The 17,468-nt window shown below is 42.9% G+C and overlaps 2 protein-coding genes across 8 annotated transcripts in view; both read left to right on the top strand.

Moving 5' to 3' along the window:
* Positions 1-397: 397 nt before the first annotated feature.
* Positions 398-15,064, top strand: LOC133131116 (uncharacterized). Of its 7 annotated transcripts, none has more exons than XM_061246270.1 (10): positions 398-515; positions 1,712-1,767; positions 1,899-1,964; positions 4,717-4,776; positions 5,171-5,236; positions 9,724-9,849; positions 12,075-12,245; positions 12,404-12,470; positions 13,160-13,233; positions 14,232-15,064. In XM_061246270.1, exons 2-10 carry the CDS (start codon positions 1,747-1,749, stop codon positions 14,670-14,672), a joined length of 1,092 nt encoding a protein of 363 aa, XP_061102254.1. In that variant the 5' UTR covers positions 398-515; positions 1,712-1,746; the 3' UTR covers positions 14,673-15,064. The 7 variants fall into 7 exon arrangements, with proteins under 7 accessions (XP_061102254.1, XP_061102251.1, XP_061102256.1 ...); XM_061246267.1 differs by having other exon boundaries at positions 399-515; positions 1,712-1,773; XM_061246272.1 differs by lacking the exon at positions 398-515 and adding an exon at positions 522-672 and having other exon boundaries at positions 5,189-5,236.
* Positions 15,065-16,204: 1,140 nt separating this feature from the next.
* The window catches only part of LOC133130415 (sodium-dependent phosphate transport protein 2B-like), a 12,053-nt gene continuing 10,789 nt past the window's right edge, over positions 16,205-17,468 (top strand). The window contains 2 exon segments of the mRNA XM_061245000.1: positions 16,205-16,215; positions 17,183-17,259. Of these exon segments, the coding sequence (XP_061100984.1) occupies positions 16,205-16,215; positions 17,183-17,259 (88 nt within the window).

Raw genomic sequence — 17,468 nt, 5'->3', positions numbered from 1 at the left:
TAGACACAATAATATGTCTTTGATTAGATTAAGCAATTGAGGATTTTCCATCCATCTAATCAACTGTAAATTGCTTTGGATGAAAGTGTCAGGTAAATTACATGTAATGTAATGTAATGTTATAATAAGATCTTCACAGCTGTTGGGCCCTTGAGCAAGGCCCCCAGACTTATTATGATATTGATAGATCGACACTAATTACCTAACCAACATATGCTTCATTTTGTGCACCTGTGTGGCCCTGTGTGTTAACCCCAAAATTCTCCCCTGCTAAATCTAATCAACCGGAGTCTGAGTCGCTTTCGATAAAGGCTAAATAACATATAATAACAATGTATAATTTGTTAATCAGCTTAATGAAAAAAAGCTCATTAACAACTGATTCAACATACGCGGGTGTCCATCGAGCGGATGAGCGATTTGACAATAGTCCGGCAGGTAGCAAGCAACGCTTGCATAATCGCTCATCCTCCCCGTCAGTAGATGGCAGTAATGCTACAAAACGGATCAAAGAGGTTTGTTGTCCTGGAGCTCTCTGTTAATCCCGGTGGCCCATAGACACCGGCGCAGTACATGTAGTACTACAGTAGTAACGTTACAGGTACTCCCCACAGTGGTACAGCAACTCTGAAATTTCATCTTTTCGTTTGAGTCTGACTGGTAAAGTGCAGAGTAAGTGTGTGCATGCAAATTAACTTTGCTAAGGAAGCCCCTTGAACCAGCAGGATGCACATGGAGTTTTTATTGATCGTTTGTTTTGTTACTTTGTCCAAATCTCCATTCAAAATGAGCACATTTAAGATATTAGCCACCAAGTGTTTACCAGGTTATCCAGATTTGAAGTAGGTAACGTTGACTTGACAGTTCAGCCAGTGTTTTTGTAACTTAGCTGATGTTAACTTACTGGTCAAATGTCGTGAAAAACGGATTAACTTTGTTAGATATAGCTACAGCCAGCTAACTTGTATAGACTGACCATGGGTGCCTTCAGGAAACCAAATTGTTTTTTGGAGCATTTTGAAACCGCGTACAGATGTTGCGTTTGGTGGCCTGATGAGTAAGTTAACGGTTATGTACCTTACCACGGTATTGCACATCCTCCGTGTATGTACACTCTTTATGTGGAGCCGAAACTTGAACTGGGCCACACAGGTGCACGAAATTAACCATACGTTGGTTAGGTCATTAGTGTCAATATCACAATAAGTCTTGGAAGCCGTTTATGGACCGTCATGAATAAATATGATTAAGCAATGGTGAAAGTAACGACATTATGTCATCATGACTGGATAGACGTCTTTTGGGCTGTCCAGGCTGTGGTGGTTTATTTCTGCTACAGCATGAAGGCTGTAGATCAGTGGTGCACAACGTTCGTCCTGGAGGTTCTGAATTAGTTTTAGATTTCTGACCACTGTAAACTACACTGTGTTTGAGAACAGTATTTTTTTTAGGATATGCTTGCAGTCTGTGGCTGTATGTGGTGCTCAGTTATACAAATATCAGATCGAGATATAATTGCGTCAGTTAAATAATTGAGTGGAATTTGGCACAAAATCCTGAAACGGATCAGTCCTTGTTGGCAGCCGCTGCTGTGGATGCTCTGTGGAAGCCATGGCGATGGTTTTCCTTGAGAAACCTTCCACATTGTTTGTAATGTCTAAAGTTTGGTCTAAAGAGTTGGTAATGGACCGCTGCTATTTATCTTTTACAGTAAATTCTGACCACTGATTTCCGCCACTTTCTGTCATGGAAGAGACGTGTGCTCAGGTAAAGGTGAGAAACCACTGTACCGGCCTCTGTACACTGTATCTCCCGTAGCAGGAGACCTGCAGCCAGAGGGGCTGATCATTTCTGCACATGTTTTGGGGTGCTTACCAATGTTTGCTTATTTGTAATAGGAAGCCCTGACTGAAAAACCAAGCAGCCCCTCTGCCCACAGCCCAGAGATGTGCACCCAGGACACTGTGAGCCCATGGTTATTTCTCTCATTTATGTGTGTGTCTGTTTCTGCTGTTGTGGTGACCACTACAGCCTGTAGCGTAGTGGTTAAGGTGCATGACTGGGACCCGCAAGGTCAGCGGTTCGATTCCGGGTGTAGCCACAATAAGATCCGCACAGCCGTTGGGCCCTTGAGCAAGGCCCTTAACCCTGCATTGCTCCGGGGGGGATTGTCTCCTGCTTAGTCTAATCAACTGTACGTCGCTCTGGATAAGAGCGTCTACCAAATGCCAATAATGTAATGTAATGGAAATCGGGCTTAATAAACTGCAATACCTCCGGTGACCACTGGAGTCTGCAAGCTTCTGAGCGAATGTCAATCGAGCTTAGTCTAATCAACTGTACGTCGCTCTGGATAAGAGCGTCTACCAAATGCCAATAATGTAATGTAATGGAAATCGGGCTTAATAAACTGCAATACCTCCGGTGACCACTGGAGTCTGCAAGCTTCTGAGCGAATGTCAATCCCTCCTTATTTCATTTTGATTTCATGGTCTCTAAATTTTATACTTCTGTCAAATCTATCTGGAAGAGCTGTGATTTTATTGAATACATGGTTGTTCAAACATGCTTGTAATTTAGGATTATGTGTTTTTCCTGGGAAATATTTGCATCTTGAATGACATCATCACGGCTCACGGCTTTTAGTATTGGTCTCAACATTAGTCTTCGATAATGTTGTTTGTTTGTTTTTAATTGGTAATCTACTGTGCTTTTCGGCATGATTTATTGTGAAACTTGTGCAGAATGAATGAAGTGGGCTGTGCAGTCTGCCAGGCCAGTACTGTGGTGTGGAGTCGTGCCAACACCAATACAAAATAAATCATAAAAGGTCTTTGGCCTTCCCCCCCATAGGTTCCGGGAAAACACTGAACTAAAGTGAAAAGCAAAGGAAAGTTAAACTGAGCGACAGCTTTTCAGCTGCCCAGCTCTGCCGCTTTTCAGCGGCGTTTTTGTGTCACAAGCTGAGCCCAACTGAAGGATAAACAAAGTGGGGAAAAAAATAGAAATGTTAAGTTTCTTTTCATCAATTAACAAAATGAAACAGAAGAAAAATCTAAATCAAATCAATATTTGGTGTGACCACCCTTTGCTTTCAAACCAGCATTAATTCTCCTAGGTATACTTGCTCAAAGTCATGGATTTTGTAGGCATATAGTCAGGTGTGTGATTAACCAATTATACCAAACAGGAGCTAATGATCATCAATTTAATATGTAGGTTGAAACACAATCATTAACTAAAACCAAAACAGCTGTGTAGGAGGGTTAAAACTGGGTGAGGAATAGCCAGAAATCTGCTTCCAAGGTGAGGTTGCTGAATAAGTTTATAGAAGTCATACATCATGGCGAGACTGAGCACAGCCACAAGGTAGTTATACTGCATCAGCAAGGTCTCTCCCCGGCAGAAATTTCAAGGCAGACAGGGGTTTCCAGATGTGCTGTCCAAGCTCTGTTGAAGAAGCACAAAGAAACGGGCAACGTTGAGAACCGTAGACGCAGTGGTCGGCCAAGGAAACTTAGTTCAGTGGATGAAAGACACATCATGCTTACTTCCCTTAACAATCGGAAGATGTTCAGCAGTGCCATCGGCTCAGAATTGGCAGAAACCAATTGGACCCAGGTACACCCATCTACTGTACGGAGAAGGCCAAGCGACTCAACTATGCACGAAAACACAGGAACTAGGATGCAGAAAATTTGCAGCAGGTACTCAAAGAGTCAAAATTTTAAATATTTGGCTGTAGCAGAAGGCAGTTTGTTCGCCAAAGGAGTGGTACAACAATTAGTGTCTGCAGGCAACAGTGAAGCATGGTGGAGGTTCCTTGCAAGTTTGGGGCTGCATTTCTGCAAATAGAGTTGGTCTCCTCAATGCTGAGAAGTACAGGCAGATACTTATCCATCATGCAATACCATCAGGGAGGCATCCGATTGGCCCCAAATGTATTTTGCAGCAGGACAATGACCCGACACATATAGCCGATGTCATTAAGAACTATCTTCAGAGTAAAGAAGAACAAGGAGTTCTGGAAGTGATGGTATGGCCCCCACAGAGCCCTGATCTCAACATCATTGAGTCTGTCAGGAATTACATGAAGAGACAGAAGCATTTGAGGCTGCCTAAATCCACAGAAGAACTGTTCTCCAAGATGTTTGGAACAACCTACCTGCTTCCTTCAAAAACAAGTATACCTAAGAGAATTAATGCTGTTTTGAAGGCAAAGGGTAGTCACACCAAATATTGATTTGTTTTAGATTTTTCTTCTGTTTCATTTTGTTCATTGATAAAAATTGATATTTTTGATGAAAAGAAACTTAACATTTCTATTTTTTCCCCCACTTTGTTTATCCTTCATCCTTTATTTGTTTTAGATTTTTCTTCTGTTCATTCACTTCTTCTGTTCATGCATTTTGTTAATTGATAAATAACTATTAACATTTCTATTTTTGAAAGCATTCATATTTTACAGCATTTTTTCACACCTGCCTAAAACTTTTGCACAGTACTGTGTATACACTTGTATAAATAACTTTTCATTCCTATGGATCATTTGATGGAGACAAACTGTTGGCCCTTTGATTCATGTGTTGGGCTTTCACACTGTGTTATTCTGGACCAAGTTAGTGTCCATTGGCACTTAAATATGCAGTGTGTTTAGAATGACTTTTTCAGTGCAGTATTTTTAAGAAAGTTATAATTCTGTCTGCCACCCTGTAGGTGGCGCATGAGCAGCACCAAGCTCTGAGCATGAAGGTCCTGCAGATTCTACAGGGACGGGTGAGTCATTCTGAACAGTGTGTGTGCATGCGCGCATGTGTGTGTGGTCCTGCAGATTCTACAGGGACGGGTGAGTCATTCTGAACAGTGTGTGTGTGCAGGAGAGTGAGCACCAGTGTTTTAGTGTGTGTATGAGAGAGAGTGAACATCACGGTTTTTGTGTTCATTTTTGGCACACAGGAGAGTGCAGGCTACTTTGAGTCTGATCCAGTTTCTACTTTAAAATAAATGTCTGGATGATTTTGTTATTGAAACAAAATGGTTTTACTGGATGGTGAGCAGTGTGAATATACACTGAATTGAGATATTTGTGTAAATATGAATGTAACCGAGATATTTGTCTAAATATGAACCATGATATATTTGTGTCAATATTAAAGTTACAGTGAGACAGGTGTGTTTACTTCTGCAGGACCTGAAGCGGCATTCTCTACAGCTGTATGAGGCAAGGCGCAGGCAGGAAAGTAGCATTTTGCCTGGGTTCATAGAAATGACTCCAATGTAAAAGATGTGCTTATGCAAAAAGGATGTGTAGTGAGAGGCAGGTTTCTATTGAGATGTGGGGTTTATGAGTTATGAGAGGTAGGGTTTTTGTGCATTAAGAGGTGGTTTGTCTTTATATACAGGCAAAGAGAAGCATGGTTTATACTGAGGTTAGGAGTTTGTTTTACTAATGGGAGTAGTGAGAGGCGTGGTTTATATTGAGATGCAGGGTTTTTGTGTATCAGGAGGCGGGGTTTATATTGGGGGGCGGGGGGGGGTGTTGTGATCATAGACCATTGTTTATATTGGGGGGGAGGGTTGTGATCATAGACCATTGTTTATATTGGGGGGGGGGGGGGGAGTTGTGATCATAGACCATTGTTTATATTGAGGGGGGGGGGGTTGTGATCATAGACCATTGTTTATATTGGGGGGGGGGTTGTGATCATAGACCATTGTTTATATTGGGGGGGGTTGTGATCATAGACCATTGTTTATATTTGGGGGGGGGGGGTTGTGATCATAGACCATTGTTTATATTGGGGGGGTTGTGATCATAGACCATTGTTTATATTAGGGGGGGTTGTGATCATAGACCATTGTTTATATTGGGGGGGGTTGTGATCATAGACCATTGTTTATATTGGGGGGGTTGTGATCATAGACCATTGTTTATATTAGGGGGGGTTGTGATCATAGACCATTGTTTATATTGGGGGGGGTTGTGATCATAGACCATTGTTTATATTGGGGGGGTTGTGATCATAGACCATTGTTTATATTGGGGGGGGGGGGTTGTGATCATAGAACATTGTTTATATTAGGGGGGGTTGTGATCATAGACCATTGTTTATATTGGGGGGGGTTGTGATCATAGACCATTGTTTATATTGGGGGGGGTTGTGATCATAGACCATTGTTTATATTGGGGGGGTTGTGATCATAGACCATTGTTTATATTGGGGGGGTTGTGATCATAGACCATTGTTTATATTGGGGGGGGTTGTGATCATAGACCATTGTTTATATTGGGGGGGGGGGGGGGGGTTGTGATCATAGACCATTGTTTATATTGGGGGGGTTGTGATCATAGACCATTGTTTATATTAGGGGGGGTTGTGATCATAGACCATTGTTTATATTGGGGGGGTTGTGATCATAGACCATTGTTTATATTGGGGGGGGGGGGGTTGTGATCATAGAACATTGTTTATATTAGGGGGGGTTGTGATCATAGACCATTGTTTATATTGGGGGGGGTTGTGATCATAGACCATTGTTTATATTGGGGGGGGTTGTGATCATAGACCATTGTTTATATTGGGGGGGTTGTGATCATAGACCATTGTTTATATTGGGGGGGTTGTGATCATAGACCATTGTTTATATTGGGGGGGGGTTGTGATCATAGACCATTGTTTATATTGGGGGGGGGGGGTTGTGATCATAGACCATTGTTTATATTGGGGGGGTTGTGATCATAGACCATTGTTTATATTGGGGGGGGGGGGGTTGTGATCATAGAACATTGTTTATATTAGGGGGGGTTGTGATCATAGACCATTGTTTATATTGGGGGGGTTGTGATCATAGACCATTGTTTATATTGGGGGGGGTTGTGATCATAGACCATTGTTTATATTGGGGGGGGTTGTGATCATAGACCATTGTTTATATTGGGGGGGTTGTGATCATAGACCATTGTTTATATTGGGGGGGTTGTGATCATAGACCATTGTTTATATTGGGGGGGGTGTGATCATAGACCATTGTTTATATTGGGGGGGGTTGTGATCATAGACCATTGTTTATATTGGGGGGGGTTGTGATCATAGACCATTGTTTATATTGGGGGGGAGGGCTGTGATCATAGACCATTGTTTATATTGGGGGGGGTTGTGATCATAGACCATTGTTTATATTAGGGGGGGGGTTGTGATCATAGACCATTGTTTATATTAGGGGGGGTTGTGATCATAGACCATTGTTTATATTGGGGGGGGTTGTGATCATAGACCATTGTTTATATTGGGGGGGGTTGTGATCATAGACCATTGTTTATATTGGGGGGGGTTGTGATCATAGACCATTGTTTATATTGGGGGGGTTGTGATCATAGACCATTGTTTATATTGGGGGGGTTGTGATCATAGACCATTGTTTATATTGGGGGGGGTTGTGATCATAGACCATTGTTTATATTGGGGGGGGGGGGGGGGGGTTGTGATCATAGACCATTGTTTATATTGGGGGGGTTGTGATCATAGACCATTGTTTATATTAGGGGGGGTTGTGATCATAGACCATTGTTTATATTGGGGGGGTTGTGATCATAGACCATTGTTTATATTGGGGGGGGGGGGTTGTGATCATAGAACATTGTTTATATTAGGGGGGGTTGTGATCATAGACCATTGTTTATATTGGGGGGGGTTGTGATCATAGACCATTGTTTATATTGGGGGGGGTTGTGATCATAGACCATTGTTTATATTGGGGGGGTTGTGATCATAGACCATTGTTTATATTGGGGGGGTTGTGATCATAGACCATTGTTTATATTGGGGGGGGGTTGTGATCATAGACCATTGTTTATATTGGGGGGGGGGGGGTTGTGATCATAGACCATTGTTTATATTAGGGGGGTTGTCATCATAGACCATTGTTTATATTGGGGGGGGGGGGGTTGTGATCATAGAACATTGTTTATATTAGGGGGGGTTGTGATCATAGACCATTGTTTATATTGGGGGGGTTGTGATCATAGACCATTGTTTATATTGGGGGGGGTTGTGATCATAGACCATTGTTTATATTGGGGGGGGTTGTGATCATAGACCATTGTTTATATTGGGGGGGTTGTGATCATAGACCATTGTTTATATTGGGGGGGTTGTGATCATAGACCATTGTTTATATTGGGGGGGGTTGTGATCATAGACCATTGTTTATATTGGGGGGGTTGTGATCATAGACCATTGTTTATATTGGGGGGGGTGTGATCATAGACCATTGTTTATATTGGGGGGGGTTGTGATCATAGACCATTGTTTATATTGGGGGGGGTTGTGATCATAGACCATTGTTTATATTGGGGGGGAGGGCTGTGATCATAGACCATTGTTTATATTGGGGGGGGTTGTGATCATAGACCATTGTTTATATTAGGGGGGGGTTGTGATCATAGACCATTGTTTATATTGGGGGGGAGGGCTGTGATCATAGACCATTGTTTATATTGGGGGGGGTTGTGATCATAGACCATTGTTTATATTAGGGGGGGGTTGTGATCATAGACCATTGTTTATATTAGGGGGGGTTGTGATCATAGACCATTGTTTATATTGGGGGGGGGTTGTGATCATAGACCATTGTTTATATTGGGGGGGGGTGTGATCATAGACCATTGTTTATATTGGGGGGGTTGTGATCATAGACCATTGTTTATATTGGGGGGGGGTTGTGATCATAGACCATTGTTTATATTGGGGGGGGGTTGTGATCATAGACCATTGTTTATATTGGGGGGGGGTTGTGATCATAGACCATTGTTTATATTGGGGGGGAGGGCTGTGATCATAGACCATTGTTTATATTGGGGGGGGTTGTGATCATAGACCATTGTTTATATTAGGGGGGGGTTGTGATCATAGACCATTGTTTATATTAGGGGGGGTTGTGATCATAGACCATTGTTTATATTAGGGGGGGTTGTGATCATAGACCATTGTTTATATTGGGGGGGGGTTGTGATCATAGACCATTGTTTATATTGGGGGGGGGGTGTGATCATAGACCATTGTTTATATTGGGGGGGTGTGATCATAGACCATTGTTTATATTGGGGGGGGGTTGTGATCATAGACCATTGTTTATATTGGGGGGGTGTGATCATAGACCATTGTTTATATTGGGGGGGGGTTGTGATCATAGACCATTGTTTATATTGGGGGGGGTTGTGATCATAGACCATTGTTTATATTAGGGGGGGTTGTGATCATAGACCATTGTTTATATTGGGGGGGGTTGTGATCATAGACCATTGTTTATATTGGGGGGGGGTTGTGATCATAGACCATTGTTTATATTGGGGGGGGGGTTGTGATCATAGACCATTGTTTATATTGGGGGGGGTTGTGATCATAGACCATTGTTTATATTGGGGGGGTTGTGATCATAGACCATTGTTTATATTGGGGGGGTTGTGATCATAGACCATTGTTTATATTAGGGGGGGGGGATGTGATCATAGACCATTGTTTATATTAGGGGGGGGGGATGTGATCATAGACCATTGTTTATATTGGGGGGTTGTGATCATAGACCATTGTTTATATTGGGGGGGGGGGTTGTGATCATAGACCATTGTTTATATTGGGGGGGGTTGTGATCATAGACCATTGTTTATATTGGGGGGGGTTGTGATCATAGACCATTGTTTATATTGGGGGGTTGTGATCATAGACCATTGAGGACAGGCGGAGGAGGCTGGCCCAGGTCCCGGAGCCCAGAGACGGGGTGTTCCTCCGGGTGAAATTCAGCGACGGGTCCGAGAGGAGGAGGAGGTTCTGTTTAAAGCAGTCCATTCAGGTAACTGTAGGAGGAGGAGGTTCTGTTTAAAGCAGTCCATTCAGGTAACTGTAGTAGGAGGAGGTTCTGTTTAAAGCAGTCCATTCAGGTAACTGTAGTAGGAGGAGGTTCTGTTTAAAGCAGTCCATTCAGGTAACTGTAGTAGGAGGAGGTTCTGTTTAAAGCAGTCCATTCAGGTAACTGTAGGAGGAGGAGGTTCTGTTTAAAGCAGTCCATTCAGGTAACTGTAGGAGGAGGAGGTTCTGTTTAAAGCAGTCCATTCAGGTAACTGTAGTAGGAGGAGGTTCTGTTTAAAGCAGTCCATTCAGGTAACTGTAGTAGGAGGAGGTTCTGTTTAAAGCAGTCCATTCAGGTAACTGTAGTAGGAGGAGGTTCTGTTTAAAGCAGTCCATTCAGGTAACTGTAGTAGGAGGAGGTTCTGTTTAAAGCAGTCCATTCAGGTAACTGTAGTAGGAGGAGGTTCTGTTTAAAGCAGTCCATTCAGGTAACTGTAGGAGGAGGAGGTTCTGTTTAAAGCAGTCCATTCAGGTAACTGTAGTAGGAGGAGGTTCTGTTTAAAGCAGTCCATTCAGGTAACTGTAGGAGGAGGAGGTTCTGTTTAAAGCAGTCCATTCAGGTAACTGTAGTAGGAGGAGGTTCTGTTTAAAGCAGTCCATTCAGGTAACTGTAGGAGGAGGAGGTTCTGTTTAAAGCAGTCCATTCAGGTAACTGTAGTAGGAGGAGGTTCTGTTTAAAGCAGTCCATTCAGGTAACTGTAGTAGGAGGAGGTTCTGTTTAAAGCAGTCCATTCAGGTAACTGTAGGAGGAGGAGGTTCTGTTTAAAGCAGTCCATTCAGGTAACTGTAGTAGGAGGAGGTTCTGTTTAAAGCAGTCCATTCAGGTAACTGTAGTAGGAGAAGGTTCTGTTTAAAGCAGTCCATTCAGGTAACTGTAGTAGGAGGAGGTTCTGTTTAAAGCAGTCCATTCAGGTAACTGTAGTAGGAGGAGGTTCTGTTTAAAGCAGTCCATTCAGGTAACTGTAGTAGGAGGAGGTTCTGTTTAAAGCAGTCCATTCAGGTAACTGTAGTAGGAGGAGGTTCTGTTTAAAGCAGTCCATTCAGGTAACTGTAGTAGGAGGAGGTTCTGTTTAAAGCAGTCCATTCAGGTAACTGTAGTAGGAGGAGGTTCTGTTTAAAGCAGTCCATTCAGGTAACTGTAGTAGGAGGAGGTTCTGTTTAAAGCAGTCCATTCAGGTAACTGTAGTAGGAGGAGGTTCTGTTTAAAGCAGTCCATTCAGGTAACTGTAGTAGGAGGAGGTTCTGTTTAAAACAGTCCATTCAGGTAACTGTAGTAGGAGGAGGTTCTGTTTAAAGCAGTCCATTCAGGTAACTGTAGTAGGAGGAGGTTCTGTTTAAAGCAGTCCATTCAGGTAACTGTCGTATTATACTGGTATGAGTAGGGTGTGACAGCGTAAATAAGCTCTACTCAAATCCACATCCTGCGGGCCGCAGTGTCTGCAGGCATTTGCTCCTACCGTGCGCTACACCAGCTGATTTAACTTGTAACTGTTTTCATTCTGTTGTTTAAACGATTTATATAATTTGTCTACTTTTCGAAGACCAATATCAATACTAAGTTCATTTAAGTTGCATTTGTTATTTATAAATAATTTCATTCAGTACAAGCAATAGTACTATTATTTTGAAGTCTCAGCTCAAGGCAAGATTATGTACATACCTTGTTGTGCTGCTCTCGCGTGAGTACAAATTTGAAACAACTCCAGCAAAGAAGACTTGAAGACTATTCCCTTTTGTAGCATGCAGCCAACAAGGTATGTTCTTTAGTTTGTCTGTATTTTACTTGGTAAATGTTATTTCACATGCTGTGCATGCTATTGTTTTATGTTAAGCTAACATCGTCTCAGTATTTTCCTGTCAATACTGTGCTTAATTTTCACGGTGGATTTAGAGAGAAGCCTTCAAATAAGCCAGTAGCAAGAAAGCCACTTGTGTCTGCCTGTGCTTTGAGGGAATTACATAACTAATTAGCTTATTATCTGAGCCAAGCAGGGGAAATAATCAGTGAAATCGGGTGGTGTAGCACATGGTAGGAGAAAATACTTGCAGACACTGTGGCTCACAAGACTTGGAGTTGAGTAGCGCCAGTAAAAGCCTGTTTCATCAGTAGTAATGGATGTTAGTTGTGTGAGACAGTGTAAGTAGTAATAAATGTGCTGTTCTCTGCAGATTCTGTTTGACTTTGCAGGGTCAGACGCCATGGCGACAGACGTTTTCCTCGTTCAGATGGCGACCTCATCCACAGCCGTGCCCAGCACGGCCACAGGGAGCCTCGCTCAGACCGGCATCTCCGGCCCGACGACCGTGCACGTGCTGTGGCTCAGCCCTGAGGAGGTGGAGGTGTGTGTGTTAGTGTGTGTGAACGCGTGTGTGTGTGCGAGTGTGTCAGTGTGTGACTGTGAATGAGTGTGTGTGCGCACGCGTGTGTCAGTGTGTCAGTGTGTGACTGTGTCTGTCTGTGTGTGTGTTCATTGTTTTTTTTTTTTGTCTACTTACAGGAAAAACTTACCCAGAATGCATTGGTGCCAAAACCTCTCTCCCCAGCGCATTCAACGGCTAAACACCGTGAGTGTGTTACACTGTCCTGTACTCCACAACTACTGCACAATACTAGTATATTACTCTATATGACCATGCATGGAGTATACAATACACGACTACTACACAATATGAGTATACTAATCTATGACCATACACAGAGTAAACTTTACAAAACACAATTACTGCACAATCTTGAGTATATTATGCTATATAACCAAACCAAAAGAAGCATATTAAGGTCCTGGAGTGGCCTAGCCAGTCTCCAGACCTAAATCCCATCGGAAATGGAGCTGAAACTTCGAGTTGCCAAGCGACAGCCTCGGAACCTTAAGGATTTGGAGAGGATCTGCAAAGAGGAGTGGACCAAAATCCCTCCCAAGATCTGTGCAAACCTGGTGAAAAACTACAACAAACGTCTGACCTCTGTGCTTGAACAAAGGTTTATCCACCAAGTATTAAGTCCTATTGTTCGATGGATCAAATACTTATTTTATGTGAAAATATGATATTAAATTTATAAAATTTATATGATGTTGTTATTGTGGATTATTTTGTGATATTCTGTCTCTCAATGTTAAAATGTACCTATGATTAAAATTCTACACAGTTCCATTCTTTGTAAGTGGGCAAACCTACAAAATCAGCAGGGAATCAAATAATTATTGCTCCCACTGTATGCCTGTATGTATCCTTCTGTGTTCTGTGACTGACAGTAGAGACCCCTGCAGCCACAGAGCTCTACACTGCTCCCTCTGGCAGCCAAGATCACTTCCACCACAGACGCAAGGTACTGGAGAGTCTGGTGGTGAAAGACAGTGCATATGCATATATCAGTAGATGAATGTGTGTGTATAACAGTAGATGAATGTCTGTATATCAGTAGATGAATGTGTGTGTATAACAGTAGATGAATGTCTGTATATCAGTAGATGAATGTGTATGTACATCAGTCGATGAATGTGTGTGTACATCAGTAGATGTGTGTATAACAGTAGATGTTTGTATATCAGTAGATGAATGTGTGTATAACAGTAGATGTTTGTATATCAGTAGATGAATGTGTGTACATCAGTAGATGTGTGTATATCAGTAGATGTTTGTATATCAGTAGATGAATGTGTGTGTACAGTACCAGACAAAAGTTTGGACACGTCTTTCCCCTTTTCTGCTTTTTCCTATTAATATTTTCTTTTCTGTTTGTAATCAAACAATTCATATGTGATCAGATACTCAGCTTTTATTAAAGGTGGTTTCACCATGTTGTAATTACAGTACTTTTTATACATAGCCCCACATTTCAATGTTTGAGACAAATTAACATACCGGGAATTGGGAGTAGGACTAGATTCAGCTGTAAATTACACCAAATCAGTACGGAATACTGGAGCTAAATGGCTTTAAGTCATCAAGGGCCCAAGGTATCAGATGAGCCTCAAGTCCACCGTGCTGCTACCAGATGCTGTCGATACTACTAGGGACTAATTCTCCTGCTGAACTCAATGGAATGATTATTCAGGGGAAACAACCCTTGAAGTACCTACTGTATATCTAGTAGCAGTACGGTAGTTTGAGGCTGGTCTGATACCTCAGACCCTTGATGACTTAAAGCCATTTAGCCAACAAATGTGTTCTATACTGTATCAGCATTTACAGCTGAATCTAGTTCCAGCCCAACAATAATTAAAAAAGAAAGAAAAAGGCAAGATATGTCCAAATTTTTGACTGGTACTGTATATCAGTAGATGAATGTGTGTATAACAGTAGGTATTTATGGTGTATGTGTAGGACCAGGCTGTATGTGAGGCTGTGGAGGACTCTTTCGTGGCACTCTCCTGGCCCTGGTTCATCCCCGTTGAAGAAGCAGCAGCAGGGAAACCCTCTCTAAGCCCCTCCCACAACACTCCCTCTGTGACATCACTGCCCAATCCCCACCCACCTGCCAAGAGGAGGCGGGGACACAGCTGGCTGCTGCAGAGAGGGAGGGCGGAGCTAGAAGCTGGCAGGGTGGAGCTTGAGCAGCAGAGGGCAGAGCTAGAGCGGGAGAGGGCGGGGTTTGAGCGGGAAAGGGCGGAGCTACAGATGGACAAGGCGGCGCTTGCACAGCAGAGGGCAAGGGAGGAGGCGGAGCTCGAGAAGGAGAGGGCGGAGCTACGGAGAGATAGAGTGCACGTGGAGCGAAGTCAGAGACTGCACTTCCTGTTTCACACACTGCTGCAGAAACTCTGAGACACTGCACTTCCTGTTTCACACACTGCTGCAGAAACTCTGAGACACTGCACTTCCTGTTTCACACACTGCTGCAGAAACTCTGAGACACTGCACTTCCTGTTTCACACACTGCTGCAGAAACTCTGAGACACTGCACTTCCTGTTTCACACACTGCTGCAGAAACTCTGAGGTGCTGTGCATGCTGCAGTGAACTTTCTTGGGTTTGTACAAGCATGGAGGTTGAAGTGGGTCTTCTTCCTTGTATCTTCTCTGTGAACGTGCTGACGTTGAAACCAACTAATGAGCTTGAATTATTGTACAGCTATACAATGTTTTTGTACACTGTCGGTCCGTCAACTGTATATTTAGAAACCCAAATTTAAGGACTATAAACACAGGCATAAGGTGAGTCAACTTGTCAGTCTTTTTCAATAATAGGATACCAAACCAGTCTGGACCAGTTGAAAACATACAATCCAATTGAAGCAAGAAAGGCTCTGAACTGTCCCTTTATCTCATGTCTGTACTCTAGCCACAGGCACTATATGTCATGTCAGTACATGGGCCATGGAAGGCTCTAGGCACAGACACTGCATGTCACGTCTGTACACATGGAGGGCTCTGGTCACAGACACTACAGATGTCATGTCTGTATATGGGCCTTGGAGGGCTCTAGTCACAGACACTACCGATGTCATGTCTGTACACACGGAGGGCTCTAGTCACAGACACTACAGATGTCATGTCTGTACACATGGAGGGCTCTAGTCACAGACACTACAGATGTCTGTACACATGGAGGGCTCTAGTCACAGACACTACAGATGTCATGTCTGTACATGGGCCATGGAGGGCTCTAGTCACAGACACTACCGATGTCATGTCTGTACATGGGCCATGGAGGGCTCTAGTCACAGACACTACAGATGTCTGTACATGGGCCATGGAGGGTTCTAGTCACAGACACTACAAAAATCACAAACTGTGATTCCTCTCATGGCCAACAGAGGGTGCCGTCCACAATCTTAACTTTACAGGGATCCATATTCATTTAAATTTACTGAAATAGCATTACTGTGGGAGTAATTCCTCCTGATTCTAACTTACTTTGCCCTGAGCATTTCATGTTAAATTTTGTAAACATTCTAATATCCTTCCACTGGGAAGCTATTGGACTATATGGACATTTACATTACATTACATTACATATGTACATTACTATATGGACATAACTTATAGACGTGCATAAACAAATTCATACACCTCTACTGTTACCTTCGTCACCTTTATTCCAAACAAAATCTCCTTTCTGTGCTAACCACCTCACCACTGTGACAGCACGATAGCCCCCTGGGGGGGGGGGGGCCAGCCCCACCCTGTTTGAAGATGAGGTCTGTTACAGGCTCATAGGGGGGGTGCGGCTATGTAGAGGAGAGGGGCGATTGATTAGCTTCCTCAGCTCAGCACAGATAGCATGACCTGGATGGGGAACAGACTTTGGAGCAGAGCCATAGTCCACCTGCAACTATAAAAGCCCAGGATGAGAGCTATGCGGGACAGGTAGACACAAAGACCATCTTCAGCCCCGAAACACATCTGCAGCAGGTGAGTGCCAGCACTACAGTCAAATTCACTTGGGGCAAATGTACACTAAATTACACTATAGCATGCTAAGCGCTAAAGTAACTGCACTAAAATACACTATAGTATGCTAAGTGCTAAAGAAACTGCACTAAATTACACTATAGCATGCTAAGTGCTAAAGTAACTGCACTAAATTACACTATAGCATGCTAAGTGCTAAAGTAGCCACTAGATTTTACTATAACATGCTAAGTGCTAAAGTAACTGCACTAGATTTTGCTATAGCATGCTAAGTGCTAAAGTAATAGTACACTAATTTATAGTATAGCATGCTAAGCCCTAAAGTAATTGTACACTAAGTTATATTATAGTATGCAAAGCGCTAAAGTAATTGTACACTAAATTATACTATAGTATGCTAAGCACTAAATTGTACAGATTATCTCCCTCTCTCTCATGCACACACAGAGACATCACTACAAATCAATATTTGTCCCATCAGTTGCCCTCCTTTTGAGCTGGTTCTACTCTCCAGGCTCTCACCCCTTGCCTCTCTCCCTCCCCCCCTTGCACTCTTTCTCTAGCTGTATCGCTCCCTCCCCATCTCTCTCTCTCTCTCTCCCTCCCTCCCCCTTCTCTCTCTCTGTATCTCTCTGTGAACTTGCTTGCTTGTTGGGAATGACAAGATGAGGTTTATTTTGAGTGCTGTGATTGGTTGTGAGGATTGTTTTGAGTGATGTGATTGGTTGTGAGGATTGTTTTGAGTGATGTGATTGGTTGTGAGGATTGTTTTGAGTGATGTGATTGGTTGTGAGGTTTGTTCTGAGTGCTGTGATTGGTTGTGAGGTTTGTTCTGAGTGCTGTGATTGGTTGTGAGGTTTGTTCTGAGTGCTGTGATTGGTTGTGAGGTTTGTTCTGAGCGCTGTGATTGGCTGTGTTGCAGACAGATGGCCCCTCGCCCTGAAATGAAGGACCAACTGACAGAGCCCGAAGAGAGAGAGAGCCCAAACTCTACCAATGGTGTGTGTGTGTGTGTGTGCGCGCGCGCGCCTATATTTATGATGTATTTTATTTTTGTGTGTGTGTAGTGTATGCATAATGTGTCTATAGAGTTTGTCTTGATTAAATGTGTATGAACATGTGTATAGCATGCTTGATTAAATGTGTATGAACATGTGTATAGCATGCTTGATTAAATGTGTATGAACATGTGTATAGCATGCTTGATT

This window comes from Conger conger, chromosome 6 (genome assembly GCF_963514075.1).
Source record: "Conger conger chromosome 6, fConCon1.1, whole genome shotgun sequence".
Lineage (NCBI taxonomy): Eukaryota > Metazoa > Chordata > Actinopteri > Anguilliformes > Congridae > Conger > Conger conger.
This window is presented reverse-complemented; position numbering and strand designations above follow the sequence as displayed.

What these genes read in the sequence shown, in the direction of transcription:
- LOC133131116 (XM_061246267.1), top strand. Translation starts at nt 1,747, where the DNA reads ATGGAAGAGACGTGTGCTCAGGTAAAG. An exon ending in AGATGTGCACCCAGGACACT is followed by an intron (nt 1,965 to 4,716) that starts GTGAGCCCATGG and finishes GCCACCCTGTAG; the next exon opens with GTGGCGCATGAGCAGCACCA. An exon ending in TCAGCCCTGAGGAGGTGGAG is followed by an intron (nt 12,246 to 12,403) that starts GTGTGTGTGTTA and finishes GTCTACTTACAG; the next exon opens with GAAAAACTTACCCAGAATGC.